General features: G+C 39.2%; 1 protein-coding gene across 1 annotated transcript; it reads right to left on the bottom strand.

Annotated features, from left to right (window-relative positions):
• Positions 1-279: 279 nt before the first annotated feature.
• Positions 280-3058, bottom strand: LOC147986962 (protein FAR1-RELATED SEQUENCE 5-like). The gene is made up of 5 exons (XM_087542219.1): positions 1672-3058; positions 1411-1598; positions 1258-1338; positions 1101-1188; positions 280-368 (listed from the first exon to the last, which is right to left on the bottom strand). Exons 1-5 carry the CDS (start codon positions 3056-3058, stop codon positions 280-282), a joined length of 1833 nt encoding a protein of 610 aa, XP_087398345.1.
• Positions 3059-17998: the final 14940 nt, after the last annotated feature.

Below are 17998 nucleotides of genomic sequence, written 5' to 3'. Positions count from 1 at the left end.
AAGAAAGATAGCTTAGAGGCTCGTATGAGCACGATGCTTGTGGAAAATTCTTCATAGCTAATTCTATGAATTAGTACCATTGCAATAAAACAATATCCATGAACTAGTATATTTGATTGGGAAGATGTAGTAGCATTCAGTTGATGGTACGTATAAGTTCTATACAAATTATTTGCAACTTGGACGTCAAAACACACATGAGATAAAACATGCGACAGCGAAATAGATCATGCTCGCTTTGGTTGATTGAGGAAAGCTTGATTTTGTTCTGTCATCATACTAGAGGTAGATGTTCCAATGTTTCTTTGCACTGAGGGATTCTACGCTGAGTGTTGCTGTTGTAAATACATGTGATTTATCGGATGACCCTGGGCAGAAAATTAGCAATTTCAGTTTCATTGAAGTTCAGAAATTGGAAAACTTGAAAGTATGGAATGTTATACCACTTGACTATTGTGTGGGTCTTGGGTCTGTGGTGGCATCAGGGTGGTGTGACCAATTGATGGCTGTGTTGTAGCATTTATATTAGATGTCGCCTTTGGTTGAAGAAGTAAGCCTTGATTTTCTCCTGTCATCGAACTATAGTTAGAGGCTCCAATAGTCTCTGTCGAAGAGGGATTTAGAGCCAAGTTTTGCTGTTGTAGATAGGTGTACGTGTGGTTTGTCTGATAATCCTGTGCACAAAGTAGAAAAGTTCAGTTTCAATGATGTTTAAAAAATTGGAAAAGTAGAAAGGGTGGAATGTTATACCAGTAGAGTATTTTGTGGTTCTTGGCTTTGTGGTGGCATTGAGATGGTTTGACCAATTGATGGCTGCATTGTACCATTTAGGATAGATGTTGACTTTGGTTGAAGAAAGAAGCTTTGATTTTCCTGAATGGTCTCATGCAGGGAGGGATTCAGAGCAGAGTTCTGCTACTGTAAATAGGTGTACATGTGGTTTGTGGGATGACACTATGCACAAAGTAGCAAAGTTCAGTTTCAATGAAGTTTGAAAAAAAACGAAAACTTTAAAATGTGGATTGCTTCTACCATTGTTGTGTTGTATGGTTGGAATCCCGTCAACAGTTGTTGGGTCTGTGGTGGCATCGGGATGTTACCAATTGATGGTTGCATTGAAGCAGTTACGATAGTGTTGTAGGGTAATTGATATGCACCCATTTGGTTTCCGAAAAGTTCTAAAGGACCCTGTTGAAATTGATAGAGAAAGGTCATTACAGTTGTAGGTTTTAAAAGAAACAAGTGACAATGTTATACCGTTGAGGGGCCATGAGGCTGTAGTTGTACAATATCATTTTTGTTCTTTTTCTTTTTTGAAGTCGGTTTCTCCAAAGGGCCCTGTAAAAATTGATAGATAAAGGTCAGTACAACTGAATATTTTATAAGCCACAATGTGACAAAGTATAATACCATTGACGGGCCATGAGTCTCTTGTTGTACACTATCATCTGTGTTCTTTTTCTTTTTTGAAGTTGCTTTCTCAAATCCGCCAACGGGTCTTTTTGATCCTTTGACAGTCTTCTCCTTGACCTTCATACCTTTTGGTTTTGCAAGGCCCTCACCATGTTTTGAAATCCTACTAGATGGGATATTCACACCTGCCACTATAATGATAAATATCAGACTTTGTTTTACAGTAGTCTAGGAAATTATTGTTGGTATAGTTTGTACCTTCTTTAGTACATGAGTTATCCAAATTTGGATCAACGCTAACCAAATCTGGATCAACTCTAATCTTCAACCATTTTTCCACATCTTGTGCTAATTGCTCTGCACACTTAACAGCCTTATTGTATGATTCTTCTAACTCAGCTGCACGAGCAGCTATTTTCACAAACATTCTACACAGTTCCTTATAGCAATTAGACATTCTTGCTTTTAGGTTCTCATGCCGGTTGCATTTGCTTGTTATATCTAGAACTTTGGCATCAATTGTCCACCGTTTTAAGATATATTCTCCTGGAATATGCTTGATATTATTGATATCGAGTACCTTTAAGCAATGTGAGCAAAGGATTCCAGCAAACTCAAACTTTTTGCAGCTGCAGCTAACCTTTTCTTCTTTTGGTGTGAATCTAACAACATGTTCACGTTGTGTGCCATGAAATTTTACTACATAAATCTTCATCTCGGTGTCACTTTCATCAGAAAGCAATGTGTCATAGTTCAGAGTCCGAAGCACTTGATCTTGAACCATCTTGAATATTGCTGGAGTATATGTAGCTGCAGCTTGTGTTAACATATAGCTAGATTCTGCCTTCAACTTGGGAGTAGTCTGTGTTGCTTTAAAGTCATACTTCACCTCTTCACATCTTTTATCCAAAACTAGCCGTTCAAAATGCTCAAAGAAAGTAAGCATGTCATATTTAATACTAATGTATCTCTTTAGTTCATTGTTCATGCTTTCACTTCTTTGGGTAGTGCTCATGTGGGCAGTGAACGTATTTTTACCATACACTAGTGCCCACTGTTCCTTTTTCTCAAATAGCCTTTGCAGCCATTCATTGTCACGTAGTCCATACTTGTCAATCATTTTATCCCATGCACCTACAAATTCATCCTCCTCTTCTATATCATATATACAGTGCTGAAAATCAGCATTGAACTTCTTATATTCGTCAACAACTCCAGCGAGGTGCTTGCAAGCATTTTGAATCATATGCCACACGCAAAGTCTATGGTGAGAGTGAGGGAAGACTTCATGAATTTCCTTCGCCATTGCCGCATCTTCATCGGTGAGAATTGTACGTGGATGTTTTCCTGACATAACTTTTAGGAAAGTTCTGAAAAGCCAACCAAAACTTGCAGCGGTTTCATCATAGAGAAGTGCAGCACCAAAGACAACAGTTTTCTGATGGTTATTCACCCCGACAATCAAACCAAATGGATGTCCATCATCTAGTTTCCTGTATGTGGTGTCAAAGCATATAACATCACTGAATAGCGCATAGTCTGAAACCATTTTGGAGTCATCCCAAAAAATATTAGTTATCAATTCATCCTCATCCACTTGAATTGAATAGAAAAAGTTGACATCTTCCGAGACCTTTTTATCCATGTATTCTAATACTCCCCCTGTGTCACCTACCTTCGTTTTTATTGTTCTCTTTGAGTACAAACGGTTTTTCATATCTTGAGGTATAAAGCCAAGGTTTTCACTTCCACATGCTTCTTTGGCCATCAAATCGATTGTTGCTTTATTTGAAATACCTACTGACTTTGCGATCTCTGCATTTGCTATCTGTGCTTCTGTCACCTTTCTCTGGGATCTCAGGTATTGGGCCATGATTCCATGAGCAAGATTGTGATTATGTGCCCCCTCGAATTCATACACATAATAAACTCCATTTCTAAGGCCAATCTTCATATGGGCATCATAGCCACATCGTGTTTCAGGCCTACTGTAACTGAATATCTCCTCTCTTTTATCTTCCCGGCGATGGCCTATAAGTTGTAGTATAATTGTCTTAGAGCATAAAGTAGTGATTAGAATCAAAACAAATTAAAAGTAACCCATACCTTGACGAGAGCATGTAAATGTCCATTGCTGCATTGTAGAAGTGTTTGTTACTTTATGACCACTGCTTCTTCTGATGCTAAAACCGATAGCATTAGCATAGTTGTTATAAAATAAATAGGCTTCCTCTTCAGATAAAAATTTCATGCCAAGTTTTGGTACCCTTTCATCAGTGTGATCTACTGCGGTTTCCTGCAGATCATATATCAATTAAGATTCGATTTAGTTAATACTTCCCAGGAACTATATGCACTGAATACAAAAACTATAGTGGATGCTTTCCAGGAACTGAAATCAGAGATGCTACAAGAATGTCCGCACATTCAATTAAATGTGAATTAGGGGTACTGTACATGGTACTGCTTTGTTTTTCTAAATGCAGAATAAACTAATTTTCCGTCGCTGTTTGGATCTGCAGATTGTGGCCACGGTTTGTTGTACAAGTTCCACAAGGGTGCATGGTAATGCTCTATTATGCTTCATACATGCTACTTCTTTCTGTCCAACACTCGGGATCGTGTCGCAGCTAATGGTAAGTCAATCTTTTTGACAATCATATTTGTTTGCATTGAGGGCTATGTAGTCTCCCGCAATGGTTCAAAACAAATAAATTAGAGAATTTGACCTTGAAGAACTGAGTGAGATTTATTACTTTTGATGCGTCAGATTGATCGTCACCCTCCTGGTTCATCGGACCACTCCTCGGAGCAGATTGATCGGCACCCTCCTGGTTCGTCGGACCACTCCTCGGAGAAGCCATCAGAGGCGCAGATTCCTTTGCTGCACAATTCAAAGGAAGAAAAGAAGAATCCCTCTGCTTCGCCCAGGATTGTTGTGTGCGTTAAGACTGTAGGTCACCTCCGCCGGCCGCCTCCTATGAGCAGTACTTTTGCATTTTGGCGCGCTTTCGTGTATTCTGTGTATCTGTTTCGCGGGTGATTGTGATTATTTCCTTCCGTCCTCTGTTCAGTTTTAATGATGAGAGTATTACGGAAGGGAATAGGTATTATGATATGTATTTGTTTTTATTTTTGGATGAGAAAATCTGGAGCGGAGGGGGTGCACGCACAGCCGTGCGATGGCTGCGTCGCACGGATGGTCGCACCAAGCGGCCGCAGGCAAGCCCCGTTCTCTTGCCCTATTATTCTTGGTAGACCTTTCCTTAGAATGGTTGGTGCGATTATTGATATGAAGGAAGGGAATATTAGATTTCAATTTCCATTAAAAAAGGGCATGTAACACTTTCCAAGAAAGAAAATAAAATTATCATATGAAACTATCATGAGGGCCACTTTTGGATTGCCTACCAAAGATGGCAATACCTAGATCTATTCTTGCTTGTTATGCCTAGCTAGGGGCGTTAAACGATAGCGCTTGTTGGGAGGCAACCCAATTTTATTTTTATTCCTTGCTATTTGCTCCTGTTTAGTAATAAATAAATTATTTAGCCTCTGTTTAGGTTGTTTTTTTTGTGTTTAATTAGTGTTTGTGCCAAGTAGAACCGTTGGGAAGACTTGGGGAAAGTCTTGTTGAACTTGCTGTAAAAAACAGAAACTTTAGCGATCACGAGAACTGATGTAATTTTTATGTCAAGAGTGATATTTAGTTAATTCTTTTTGCAGATGATTAATAGATAAATTCCTCACGTCCAGAAATTTATTTTAGAATTTTTGGGATTCCAGACCTTGCGCTAGCTACAGATTACTACAGACTGTTCTATTTTTGATAGATTCTGTTTTTCGTGTGTTGTTTGCTTATTTTGATGAATCTATGGCTAGTAAAATAGTTTATAATCCATAGAGAAGTTTGAATACATTAGGTTTAACACCAATATAAATAAAGAATGAGTTCATTACAGTACATCGAAGTGGTCTTTTGTTATCTTTCGCTAACGGAGCTCACGGGTTTTCTATTTTTAGTTTTGTGTTGTGAAGTTTTCAAGTTTTGGGTGAATTCTTTTGATGGATCATGGAACAAGGAGTGGCAAGAGCCTAAGCTTGGGGATGCCCATGGAACCCCCAAGATAATCCAAGGACACCAAAAAGTTAAAGCTTGGGGATGCCCCGGAAGGCATCCCCTCTTTTCGTCCACTTCCATCGGTAATTTACTTGGAGCTATATTTTTATTCACCAACATGATATGTGTTTTGCTTGGAGCGTCTTGTATTATTTGTGTCTTTGTTTGCTAGTATACCACAATCATCCTTGCTGTACACACCTTTTGAGAGATCCATACATGAATTAAAATTTGATAGAATACTCTATGTGCTTCACTTATATCTTTTGAGCTAGATAATTTTGCTCTATGTCCTTCACTTATATCCTTCGAGCTAGACAATTTTGCTCTATGTGCTTCACTTAGATCTTTTAGATCATGGTGGTGGATTCGTTTTAAAGAAACTATTGATCTCTCATGCTTCACTTAAATTAATTTGAGAGTCTCTTAAATGGCATGGTAATTTGCCTAATAATAATATGCTTGGTATTCAAGATTTGTGAAACTTTCTTTAGAGTGTGTTGAATACTAAGAAAAGATTGAAGCATGATAATTCTTTTGAGCTATGGAGGTGATAATATTAAAGTCATGCTAGTTGAGTACTTGTGAATTTAAAGAATACTTGTGTTGAAGTTTGTGATTCCCGTAGCATGCACGTATGGTGAACCGTTATGTGATGAAGTCGGAGCATGATTTATTTATTGATTATCTTCCTTATGAGTGGCGGTCGGGGACAAGCGATGGTCTTTTCCTACCAATCTATCCCCCTAGGAGCATGCGCGTAGTACTTTGCTTTGATAGATTCTAAATTTTTGCAGTAAGTATATAAGTTCTTTATGACTAATGTTGAGTCCATGGATTATACGCACTCTCACCCTTCCACCCTTGCTAGCCTCTCTAATACCGCGCAACTTTCGCCGGTATCATACACCTACCATATACCTTCCTCAAAACAGCCACCATACCTACCTATTATGGCATTTCCATAGCCATTCCGAGATATATTGCCATGCAACTTTCCACCATCTAGTTCATCATGACACATTCATCATTGTCATATTGCATATCCCGGTACACCGCCGGATGCATTCACATAGAGTCATATTTTGTTCTAAGTATTGAGTTGTAATTGTCGAGTTGTAAGAAAAATAAAAGTGTGATGATCATCATTATTAGAGCATTGTCCCAGTGAGGAAAGAATGATGGAGACTATGATTCCCCCACAAGTCGGGATGCGACTCTGGACGAAAAAAAGAGGCCAAAGAAGCCCAAATAAAAAAAAGAGAAAGGCCATAAAAACAGAGAAAGGCCATACAAAAAAATATAAAAAAATGAGAGAAAAAGAGAGAAGGGACAATGTTACTATCCTTTTACCACACTTGTGCTTCAAAGTAGCACCGTGATCATCATAGTAGAGAGTCTCTCATGTTATCACTTTCATATACTAGTGGGAATATTTCATTATAGAACTTGGCTTGTATATTACAATGATGGGCTTCCTCAAATTGCCCTAGGTCTTCATGAGCAAGCAAGTTGGATGCACACCCACTAGTTTCTTTTGTTGAGCTTTCATATGCTTATAGCTCTAGTGCATCCGTTGCATGGCAATCCCTACTCACTCACATTGATATCTATTAATGGGCATCTCCATAGCCCGTTGATACGCCTAGTTCATGTGAGACTATCTTCTCCCTTTTTGTCTTCTCCACAACCACCATTCTATTCCAGCTATAGTGCTATATCCATGGCTCACTCTCATGTATTGCGTGAAGATTGAAAAAGTTTTGAAAAAGTTAGAGTATGAAACAATTGCTTGGCTTGTCATCGGGGTTGTGCATAATTTAAATACTTTGTGTGGGGAAGATGGAGCATAGCCAGACTATATGATTTTGTAGGGATAAATTACTTTAGCCATGTTATTTTGAGAAGACATAATTGCTTTGTTAGTATGCTTGAAGTATTATTATTTTCTATGTCAATATAAACCTTTGTCTTGAATCTTTCTAATCTAAATATTCATACCACAATTAAGAAGATTTACATTGAAATTATGCCAAGTAGCACTTCGCATCAAAAATTCTCTTTTTATCATTTACCTACTCGATGACGAGCAGGAATTAAGCTTGGGGATGCCTGATACGTCTCCAACGTATCTATGATTTTTGATTGCTCCATGCTATATTATCTACTGTTTTGGACTATATTGGGCTTTATTTTCCACTTTTATATTATTTTTGGGACTAACCTATTAACCGGAGGCCCAGCCCAGAATTGCTGTTTTTTTTTGCCTATTTCAGTGTTTCGAAGAAACGGAATATCAAACGGAGTCCAAACGGAATAAAATCTTCGGGAACGTGATTTTCTCACCGAACGTGATCCAGGAGACTTGGACCCTGCTCCAAGGAACAAAAGAGGCGGTCACGAGGGTGGGGGCACCCCCCCTAGGGCGCGCCCCCTTCCTTGTGGGCCCCTTGTTGCTCCTCCGGCGTACTTCTTCCTCCTATATATATACACGTACCCCCAAACGATCAGAAGAGGAGCCAAAAACCTAATTCCACCGCCGCAACTTTCTGTATCCACGAGATCCCATCTTGGGGCCTGTTCCGGAGCTCCGCCGGAAGAGGGCCATCATCACGGAGGGCTTCTACATCATCATAGCCTCTCCGATGAAGTGTGAGTAGTTTACCTCAGACCTTCGGGTCCATAGTTAGTAGCTAGATGGCTTATTCTCTCTCTTTGAATCTCAATACAAAGTTCTCCCCCTCTCTTGTGGAGATCTATTCGATGTAATCTTCTTTTTGCGGTGTGTTTGTTGAGACTGATGAATTGTGGGTTTATGATCAAGTCTATCTATGAATAATATTTGAATCTTCTCTGAATTCTTTTATGTATGATTGGTTATCTTTGCAAGTCTCTTCAAATTATCCGTTTGGTTTGGCCAACTAGATTGGTAGTTCTTGCCATGGGAGAAGTGCTTAGCTTTTGGTTCGATCTTGCGGTGTCCTTACCCAGTGACAGAAGGGGCAACAAGGCACGTATTGTATCGTTGCCATCGAGGATAACAAGATGGGGTTTATTTCATATTGCATGAATTTATCTCTCTACATCATGTCATCTTACTTAAAGCGTTACTCTGTTTTTAACTTAATACTCTAGATGCATGCTGGATAGCGGTCGATGAGTGGAGTAATAGTAGTAGATGCAGAATCGTTTCGATCTACTTGTCACGGACGTGATGCCTATATACATGATCATGCCTAGATATTCTCATAATTATGCACAATTCTATCAATTGCTCAACAGTAATTTGTTCACCCACCGTAGAATACTTATGCTCTTGAGAGAAGCCACTAGTGAAACCTATGGCCCCCGGGTCTATTCTCATCATATCAATCTCCATCACTATTGTTTTGCTATTTACTTTGCCTTTTCTTTTTACTTTTCATCTTTATATCAAAAATACCAAAAATATTCTATCTATCAGATCTCACTCTCGTAAGTGACCGTGAAGGGCTTGACAACCCCTAATCGCGTTGGTTGCGAGTAGCTATCGTTTTGTGCAAGTACGAGGGACTTGAGCGTGGCCTCCTACTGGATTGATACCTTGGTTCTCAAAAACCGAGGGAAATACTTATGCTACTCTGCTGCATCATCCCTTCCTCTTCGGGGAAAACCAACACAAGCTCAAGACGTAGCATATGGTCACTATATGGTCTATATCATTCTAGTTTATGTTGCCAAATCAAGATAGATACAGTTCGAATCATATCTATTTAAGAAAAAGCAGCATAGACAGAATATAAGTGTGGGAAACTACATAGCAATAACAACACTTGTAATGTGCATGGCATGAGAACATAACTTTTTATTCAATTGAAACTGAAATCAACATAGAGCAAGTTACAATAGCAAATAGCCAAACACGTTGAAGAAACAGGTTTAAAACATACCTGTTGCGCCATTGGAGTTTCAATTGCATCCTTCAAATTTGAAATTAGTTGGTATCAGTAAATACAGTGATGCAAGAGCAAAGTAGTATGAACCATAGCTACGGAACCTGACCTGAGAACAATTCTTCTTCTGCTTTAAGCATTGACTTCGGGTTCGGAGTGGTGGTCCTCGTGATTTGGGCACTGCATTTGCCTTACTAACTTCTCATGTTTGGGTGCTCTGTGGTGGAGACAGTGCTGTGTCAATGGGAACTAGGTGTCTATCTGCTGGGGTTGGGGTTAGAAGGGGTGTAGCTGGTTCTCTGTCCAACTGGGTAGGGGTACAATCTGCATGAGTATGGGTTATGTGTGGTGGGGCTGGTTCTTGGGCAAGTACAACCGTGGTTCTATCTGCATCGACAGGTAGCACGATCTGATAACCCACAAGAATCGGGGATCGCAACAGTTTTCGAGGGTAGAGTATTCAACCCAAATTTATTGATTCGACACAAGGGGAGCCAAAGAATATTCTCAAGTATTAGCAGCTGAGTTGTCAATTCAACCACACCTGGAAACTTAATATCTGCAGCAAAGTGTTTAGTAGCAAAGTAATATGATAGTAATGGTAACGGTAACAAAAGGTAACAGTAGTAAAAGCAATGTTTTTGGTATTTTGTAGTGATGATAGCAATAGCAACGGGAAAGTAAATAAGCGAAGAACAATATATGGAAAGCTCGTAGGCAATGGATCAGTGATGGAGAATTATGCCGTATGCGGTTCATCATGTAATAGTCATAACCTAGGGTGACACAGAACTAGCTCCAGTTCGTTGATATAATGTAGGCATGTATTCCGAATATAGTCATACGTTCTTATGGAAAAGAACTTGCATGACATCTTTTGTCCTACCCTCCCATGGCAGCGGGGTCCTTACGGAAACTAAGGGATATTAAGGCCTCCTTTTAATAGAGTACTGGAACAAAGCATTAACACATAGTGAATACATGAACTCCTCAAACTACGGTCATCACCGGTAAGTATCCCGATTATTGTCACTTCGGGGTTAACGGATCATAACACATAATAGGTGACTATAGACTTGCAAGATAGGATCAAGAACACTCATATATTGATGAAAACATAATAGGTTCAGATCTGAAATCATGGCACTCGGGCCCTAGTGACAAGCATTAAGCATAGCAAAGTCATAGCACCATCAATCTCAGAACATAGTGGAAACTAGGGATCAAACCCTAACAAAACTAACTCGATTACATGATAGATCCCATCCAACCCATCACCGTCCAGCAAGCCTATGATGGAATTACTCACGCACGGCGGTGAGCATCATGAAATTGGTAATGGAGGATGGTTGGTGATGACGATGGCGACGGATTCCCCTCTCCGGAGCCCCGAACGGACTCCAGATCAGCCCTCCCGAGAGGTTTTAGGGCTTGGCGGCGGCTCCGTATCGTAAAATGCGATGATTTCTTCTCTCTGATTTTGTCTCCCCGAAACTCAATATATGGAGGTGGAGTTGGAGTCGGAGAGGTAACAGGGGGCCCGCGAGGTAGGGGGCGCGCCCCCCACCCTCGTGGAGAGACGGTGGGCCCCCTGGCCTTCATCTTTGGCAGGTATTTTTCTTATTTTCTGAAAAGTGGCTCCGTGAAGTTTTAGGTCATTCCGAGAACGTTTGCTCCTGCACATAAATAACACCATGGTAATTCTGCTGAAAACAGCATGAGTCCGGGTTAGTTCCATTCAAATCATGCAAGTTAGAGTCCAAAACAAGGGCAAAAGTGCTTGGAAAAGTAGACACATTGGAGACGTATCAACTCCCCCAAGCTTAAACCTTTGCTTGTACTCAAGCAATTCAGTTGATAAACTGAAAGTGATAAAGAAAAAATTTTACGAACTCTGTTTGCTCTTGTTGTTGTAAATATGTAAAGCCAGCATTCAAGTTTTCAGCAAATATTATAACTAACCACATTTGTAATAATGCATAGGTCTCAAGTTTACTCATATCAATAGCATAATCAACTAGCGAGCCATAATAATAAATCTCGGATGACAACACTTTCTCAAAATAATCATAATATGATATAACAAGATGGTATCTCGCTATCCCTTTTTGAGACCGCAAAACATAAATGCAGAGCACCTTTAAAGACCAAGGACTGACTAGACATTGTAATTCATGGTAAAAGAGATCCAGTCAAGTCATACTCAATGTAAACTAACAGTAATGAATGCAAATGACAGCGGTGCTCTCCAACTAGTGCTTTTTAATAAGAGGATGATGACTCGGCATAAAAGTAAATAGATAGGCCCTTCGCAGAGGGAAGCGAGGATTTGTAGAGGTGCCAGAGCTCGGTTTTGAAAAGAGGTGAATAATATTTTGAGCGGTATACTTTCATTGTCAACATAACAACCAAGAGATGGCGATATCTTCCATGGTACACACATTATAGGCGGTTCCCAAACAGAATGGTAAAGTTTATACTCCCCCTTCCACCAACAAGCATCAATCCATGGCTTGCTCGAAACAACGAGTGCCTCCAACTAACAAGAGTCCCAGGGGGACATAAAGCATGGGACTGGGCATCCCGGTGACCAGCCATTTATCTCGTGAGTGAGGAGCGGAGTCCACTCCTCTTGAGAATAACCCGCCTAACATGGAAGATACAGACAGCCCTAGTTGATACATGAGCTATTCGAGCATACAAAACAAGATATTTATTTGAAGGTTTAGAGTTTGGCACATACAAATTTACTTGGAACGGCGTGTAGATACCGTATATAGGTAGGTATAGTGGACTCATGTGGAATAACTTTGGGGTTTAAGGGATTGGATACACAAGCAGTATTCCCGCTTAGTACGAGTGAAGGCTAGCAAAAGACTGGGAATCGACCAGCTAGACAGCGACAACAGTCATGAACAAGCATTAAAATTAATCAACACCGAATGCAAACATGAGTAGGATATAATCCACCATGAACATAAATATCATGAAGGCTATGTTGATTTTGTTTCAACTACATGCGCGAACATGTGCCAAGTCAAGTCACTTAAATCATTCAGAGGAGGATACCACCCTATCATACCACATCATAACCATTTCAATAGCATGTTGGCACGCAAGGTAAACCATTATAACTCATAGCTAATCAAGCATGGCATAAGAAACTATGATCTCTAGTTGTCAGTGCAAACATGTTTATTCATAATAGGCTGAATCAGGAATGATGAACTAATCATATTTACAAAAACAAGAGAGGTCGAGTTCATACTAGCTTTTCTCATCTCAGCCAGTCCATCATATGTCATCATAATTGCCTTTCCCTTGCACGACCGAACGATGTGAATAATGATAATAGTGCACGTGCATTGGACTAAGCTGGAATCTGCAGGCATTCAATAAACATGAGAAGACAAGGCAATATGGGTTCTTTTGTTATATCAACAATAATGTATATAAGAGCCACTTCAACAATTTAATTATGGTCTTCTCCTATCGACCCCCAAAGGAAAGAAAAGAAATAAAACTATTTACACGGGAAAGCTCCCAACAAGCAAAAGAAGAATAGGAAATCTTTTTGGGTTTTCTTTTTAGTTACTACTACAAGCATGGAAATTAAACTAACTAAAAGTTACAACTATTTTTTTGGTTTTTTCTTAAGGTTTATTAATCACACAAGAAGAAAACATAAAAAGGAAAATAAACTAGCATGGATGATACAATGAAAAAGTATGAGCACCGACATCTAGCAATGAGTGTGTGAACATAAATGTAATGTCGGTGGGAAATATGTACTCCCCCAAGCTTAGGCTTTTGGCCTAAGTTGGTCTATGGCCACGGTTGGCCTGGCGGATATCCATAATAATAGCTGGGGTCATACTGCGATGCAGCGGCTATCGCCTGCTGAGCTGCAGCATGGCGACGAGCGGCCTCCTCTCTCCTCTCGTACTCATCTGCCTCCTCTCTAGTAATAGTATATCCTCCTCTTGCCTGATAATCAAAGAAGGCAGGAGCAGGGAGAGGAATACGGACAGCACGGCGTCTGTCAAAGATTAGTCGATACTGGAGAGGTGATTCGTTCCTCTCGACAAACTGGTGGTGAACCATAGCATTAAAATCTAGATAAGCAGGAGGTAATTCAATATCATCTTCGCGTATGGCTATACCAAGAAAATTAGCTATGCGGGTTGCATAAATTCCACCAAAGAAATCTCCATTAAGTCTATTAAGATGCAACCTACGTGCAACAATGCCTCCCAAATTATATGATTTGTCTCCTAACACAGCACTCCTAAGAATACTAAGATCGGGGACACACATGTGACATGCCTCATCTTTACCATTAATGCATCTACCTATGAAGAGAGCAAAATAATGTATAGCAGGAAAGTGAATGCTCCCTATGGTAGCTTGTGTAATATCTCTAGATTCCCCCAGAGTTATTCTAGCAAGAAAATCTCTAAATTCAAATTTGCGAGGATCCCTTATACTACCCCATTGTGGAAGTTTACAAGCAGTGGTAAAATCCTCTAAGTACATAGTGTAAGATTTATCATAAAGATCAAACAGGATAGTTGGAGAATTACGTGAAGTTGAAAATTCAAACCTCCTCACAAAGGTACTGGTGAGATAGTGATACTGGCTGCACTTCTCTTCCTCGAAGTTCACAAGATCAGTGTTACGCAAATATGCATTAAATTCTTCCTTAATTCCCGCTCGATCCATAAAGTTCTTAGAAGGCCATTCATAAGGACGCACTAGAGCGTCTCTTGGTGGCTCTTCATCAGCATCACGCATTGCAAGCCTGGGTCCTTGCTTCCTTGAAGAACCACCTTGGAACATTTTCCTAAGCATATTTCTTCCTCTGAAAAATTCTGAAAATTTTTAGTAACTTCAAAATAAAAGTAAACCAAACTCAATAATATTGATAGCAACTACTCCTACAAGTGCCTAGGGCCTATATCATGCATCAAAACTACTTTTGACCATATAAATTTGACATGCAAGCTCAAGAACAGGGTCACCTAAGCAGCAAAAATTTGCAATGAATAAAGAACTAGAACAAAAACTAATTGGACCAATGGAGGAGTCACATACCAAGGAGCAATCTCCCCAAGCAGTTTTGTGAGAGGTGCTTTGAGCAAGGAGATCTAAAATGGGAGCAAGATGAACTAGAACTCATGCTTGAGCTGGTTATTCGTGTTTATGGGAGGAAGATGAAGTGTGTGGGTGCAGGAATAAGTGGAGGAGGGCCACCGTGGGCCCACGAGGTAGGGGGCGCGCCCAGGGTGTAGGGCGCGCCCTCCACCCTCGTGGGCAGGTGGTTGACCCCCCTGGTGTGTTCTCAGTTCCATAAATCCTCAAATATTCTAGAAAAATCATATTTAAATTTCAGGGCATTTGGAGAACTTTTATTTTCGAGGTATTTTTATATTGCATGGATAATCAGATAACAGACAGAAAAATATTTATTTTCATTTTATTTAATATAAATAACAGAAAGTAAAAGTGGGGTACAGAAGGTTGTGCCTTCTAGTTTCATCCATCTCATGGTCATCAAAAGGAATCCACTAACAAGGTTGATCAAGTCTTGTTAACGAACTCATTCTGAATAACATGGAACCGGAGAAATTTCGAATAACACTATGTTACCTCAACGGGGATATGCACATGCCCAATAATAAGAATATCATATTGCTTCTTGACAGTAGGAAGAGGAAATTCAAAACCTCCAAATATAATCGATGGAATTTTTCCAATAGAGTTGATATTATGAAGTTGAGGTTGTTTCCTCAGAAAGTGTACCGTATGCTCATTACCATTAACATGAAAAGTGACATTGCCTTTAGTGTAATCAATAACAGCCCCTGCAATATTCAAAAAGGGTCTTCCAAGAATAATAGACATACTATCGTCCTCGGGAATATCAAGAATAACAAAGTCCATTAAAATAGTAACGTTTGCAACTACAACAGGCACATCCTCACAAATACCGACAAGTATAGCAGTTGATTTACCAGCCATTTGCAAATATATTTCAGTAGGTGTCAACTTTTTCAAATCCAGTCTATGATATAAAGAGAGAGGCATAACACTAACACCGGCTCCAAGATCACATAAAGCAGTTTTAACATAATTTCTTTAAATGGAGCATGGTATAGTGGGTACTCTTGGATCTCCAAGTTTCTTTGGTATTCCACCCTTAAAGGTATAATTAGCAAGCATGGTGGAAATTTCAGCTTCCGGTATCTTTCTTTTATTTGTAATAATATCTTTCATGTACTTAGGATAAGGATTGGTTTTAAGTATATCAGTTAATCGCATACGCAAAAATATAGGTCTAATCATTTTAGCAAAGCGCTCAAAATCCTCATCATCCTTTTTCTTGGATGGTTTGGGAGGAAAGGGCATGGGTTTCTGAACCCATGGTTCTCTTTCTTTACCATGTTTCCTAGCAACAAAGTCTTTTTTTATCATACTGTTGATTCTTTGATTGTGGGTTATCAAGATCAACAACAGGTTCAATTTCTATGTCATTATCATTGCTAGTTTGAGCGTCATCATGAACATTATCATTAGTTTCAGGTTCATTACCAGATTGAGTTTCAGCATCGGAAATAGAAATATCATTTGGATTCTTAGGTGTTTCAACAATAGGATCACTAGAAGCATGCAAAGTCCTATCATTTTTCTTTTTCTTCTTTTTAGAAGAACTAGGTGCATTTATATTATTTCTCTGAGAATCTTGCTCAATTCTCTTAGGATGGCCTTCAGGATACAAAGGTTCCTGAGTCATTCTACTAGTTCTAGTAGCCACTCTAACAGCATAATCATTATCTTTACTATTCAATTCATTGAGCAAATCATTTTGAGCTTTACGTACTTGTTCTACTTGAGTGGTAACCATAGAAGCATGATTACTAATAAGTTTAAGTTCACCTTTAACATTGGCCATATAATCACCTAAGTGTTCAAGCATATTTGAATTGTTTTTCAATTGTCTACCAAAATAAGCATTAAAGTCTTCTTGCTTGGCCATAAATTTATCAAACTCATCTAAGCATGGGCTAGCAAATTTAGTAAATGGGATTATAGCTTTATCATATCTATAGAGAGAATTTACCTTTACTACCTGTGTCGTGTTATCAAGACCATGAGTTTCTTCAATAGGTAAAGGATTAAGATTATATGTTTCTTCAAGATGCGGTAAATTAAGACCATGTATTTATTCAATAGGAGGTAAATTCTTAACATCTTCAGCTTTAATACCTTTTTCTTTCATAGATTTCTTTGCCTCTTGCATATCTTCAGCATTGAGAAATAGAATATCCCTCTTCTTTGGAGTTGGTTTAGGAATAGGCTCGGGAATTGGCTCCGGAGGTGTCCAATTATTTTCATTTGTCAACATATTATTCAATAGAATTTCAGCTTTAGCTGGTGTTCTTTCCCTGAAAACAGAACCAGCACAACTATCCAGGTAATCTCTGGAGGCATCGGTTAGTCCATTATAAAAGATATCAAGTATTTCATTTTTCTTAAGAGGATGATCGAGAAAAGCATTAAGTAATTGGAGAAGCCTCCCCCAAGCTTGTGGGAGACTCTCTTCTTCAATTTGCACAAAATTATATATATCCCTTAAAGCAGCTTGTTTCTTATGAGCAGGGAAATATTTAGCAGAGAAGTAATAGATCATATCCTGGGGACTATGCACACAACCAGGATCAAGAGAATTAAACCATATCTTAGCATCACCCTTTAATGAGAACGGAAATGTTTTAAGGATGTAAAAGTAACAAGTTCTCTCATCTTTAGTGAACAGGGTGGCTATATCATTCAATTTAGTAAGATGTGCCACAATAGTTTCAGATTCATAACCATGAAAAGGATCAGATTCAACCAAAGTAATTATATCAGGATCAACAGAGAATTCATAATCCTTATCAGTGACAAAGATAGGTGAAGTAGCAAAAGCAGGGTCAGGTTTCATTCTAGCATTTAGAGATTGCTCATTCCATTTAGTTAATAATCTTTTGAGTTCATTTCTATTTTGGCAAGCTAAAATAGCTAAAGAAGCTTCTTGATCAAAGACATAACCCTTAGGAATAACAAGTGATTCTTCATCACCACTTTCATCAGTATCATCAGATTCAATATTTTCAATCTCTCTAGCCCTAGCAAGTTGTTCATCAAGAAAATCACTAAGTGGCATAGTAGTATCAGGCATAGAGGTAGTTTCATCATAAGTATCATGCATAGCAGAAGTGGCATCATCAATAACATGCGACATATCAGAATGAATAGCAGAAGCAGGTGTAGGTGTCGCAAACTTACTCATAACAGAAGGTGAATCAAGTGCAGAGCTAGATGGCAGTTCCTTACCTCCCCTCGTAGTTGAGGGATAGATCTTGGTTTTTGGATCTCTCAAGTTCTTCATAATGATAAGCATATATATATCCCAAGTGACTCAAAGAATAGAGCTATGCTCCCCAGCAACGGCGCCAGAAAATAGTCTTGATAACCCACAAGTATAGGGGAT

The sequence above is a fragment of the Triticum urartu genome, chromosome 2A, assembly GCF_056163025.1.
Source record: "Triticum urartu cultivar PI428250 chromosome 2A, HENAU_Tu73, whole genome shotgun sequence".
NCBI lineage: Eukaryota > Viridiplantae > Streptophyta > Magnoliopsida > Poales > Poaceae > Triticum > Triticum urartu.
Note: the sequence above shows the minus strand (reverse complement) of the source record. Positions and strands in the feature narration are given on the sequence as shown.

Bases quoted from the DNA above. Each gene is read 5' to 3' on its own strand.
- LOC147986962 (XM_087542219.1), bottom strand. From the start codon at position 3,058: ATGGATAAAAAGGTCTCGGAAGATGTCAACTTTTTCTATTCAATTCAA. The intron at 1,599-1,671 runs GTACAAACTATA...TTATAGTGGCAG, and splicing joins TAACTCATGTACTAAAGAAG to GTGTGAATATCCCATCTAGT. The intron at 369-1,100 runs GTAACATCCCGA...TTTTCTGCCCAG, and splicing joins TTCAATGCAACCATCAATTG to GGTCATCCGATAAATCACAT.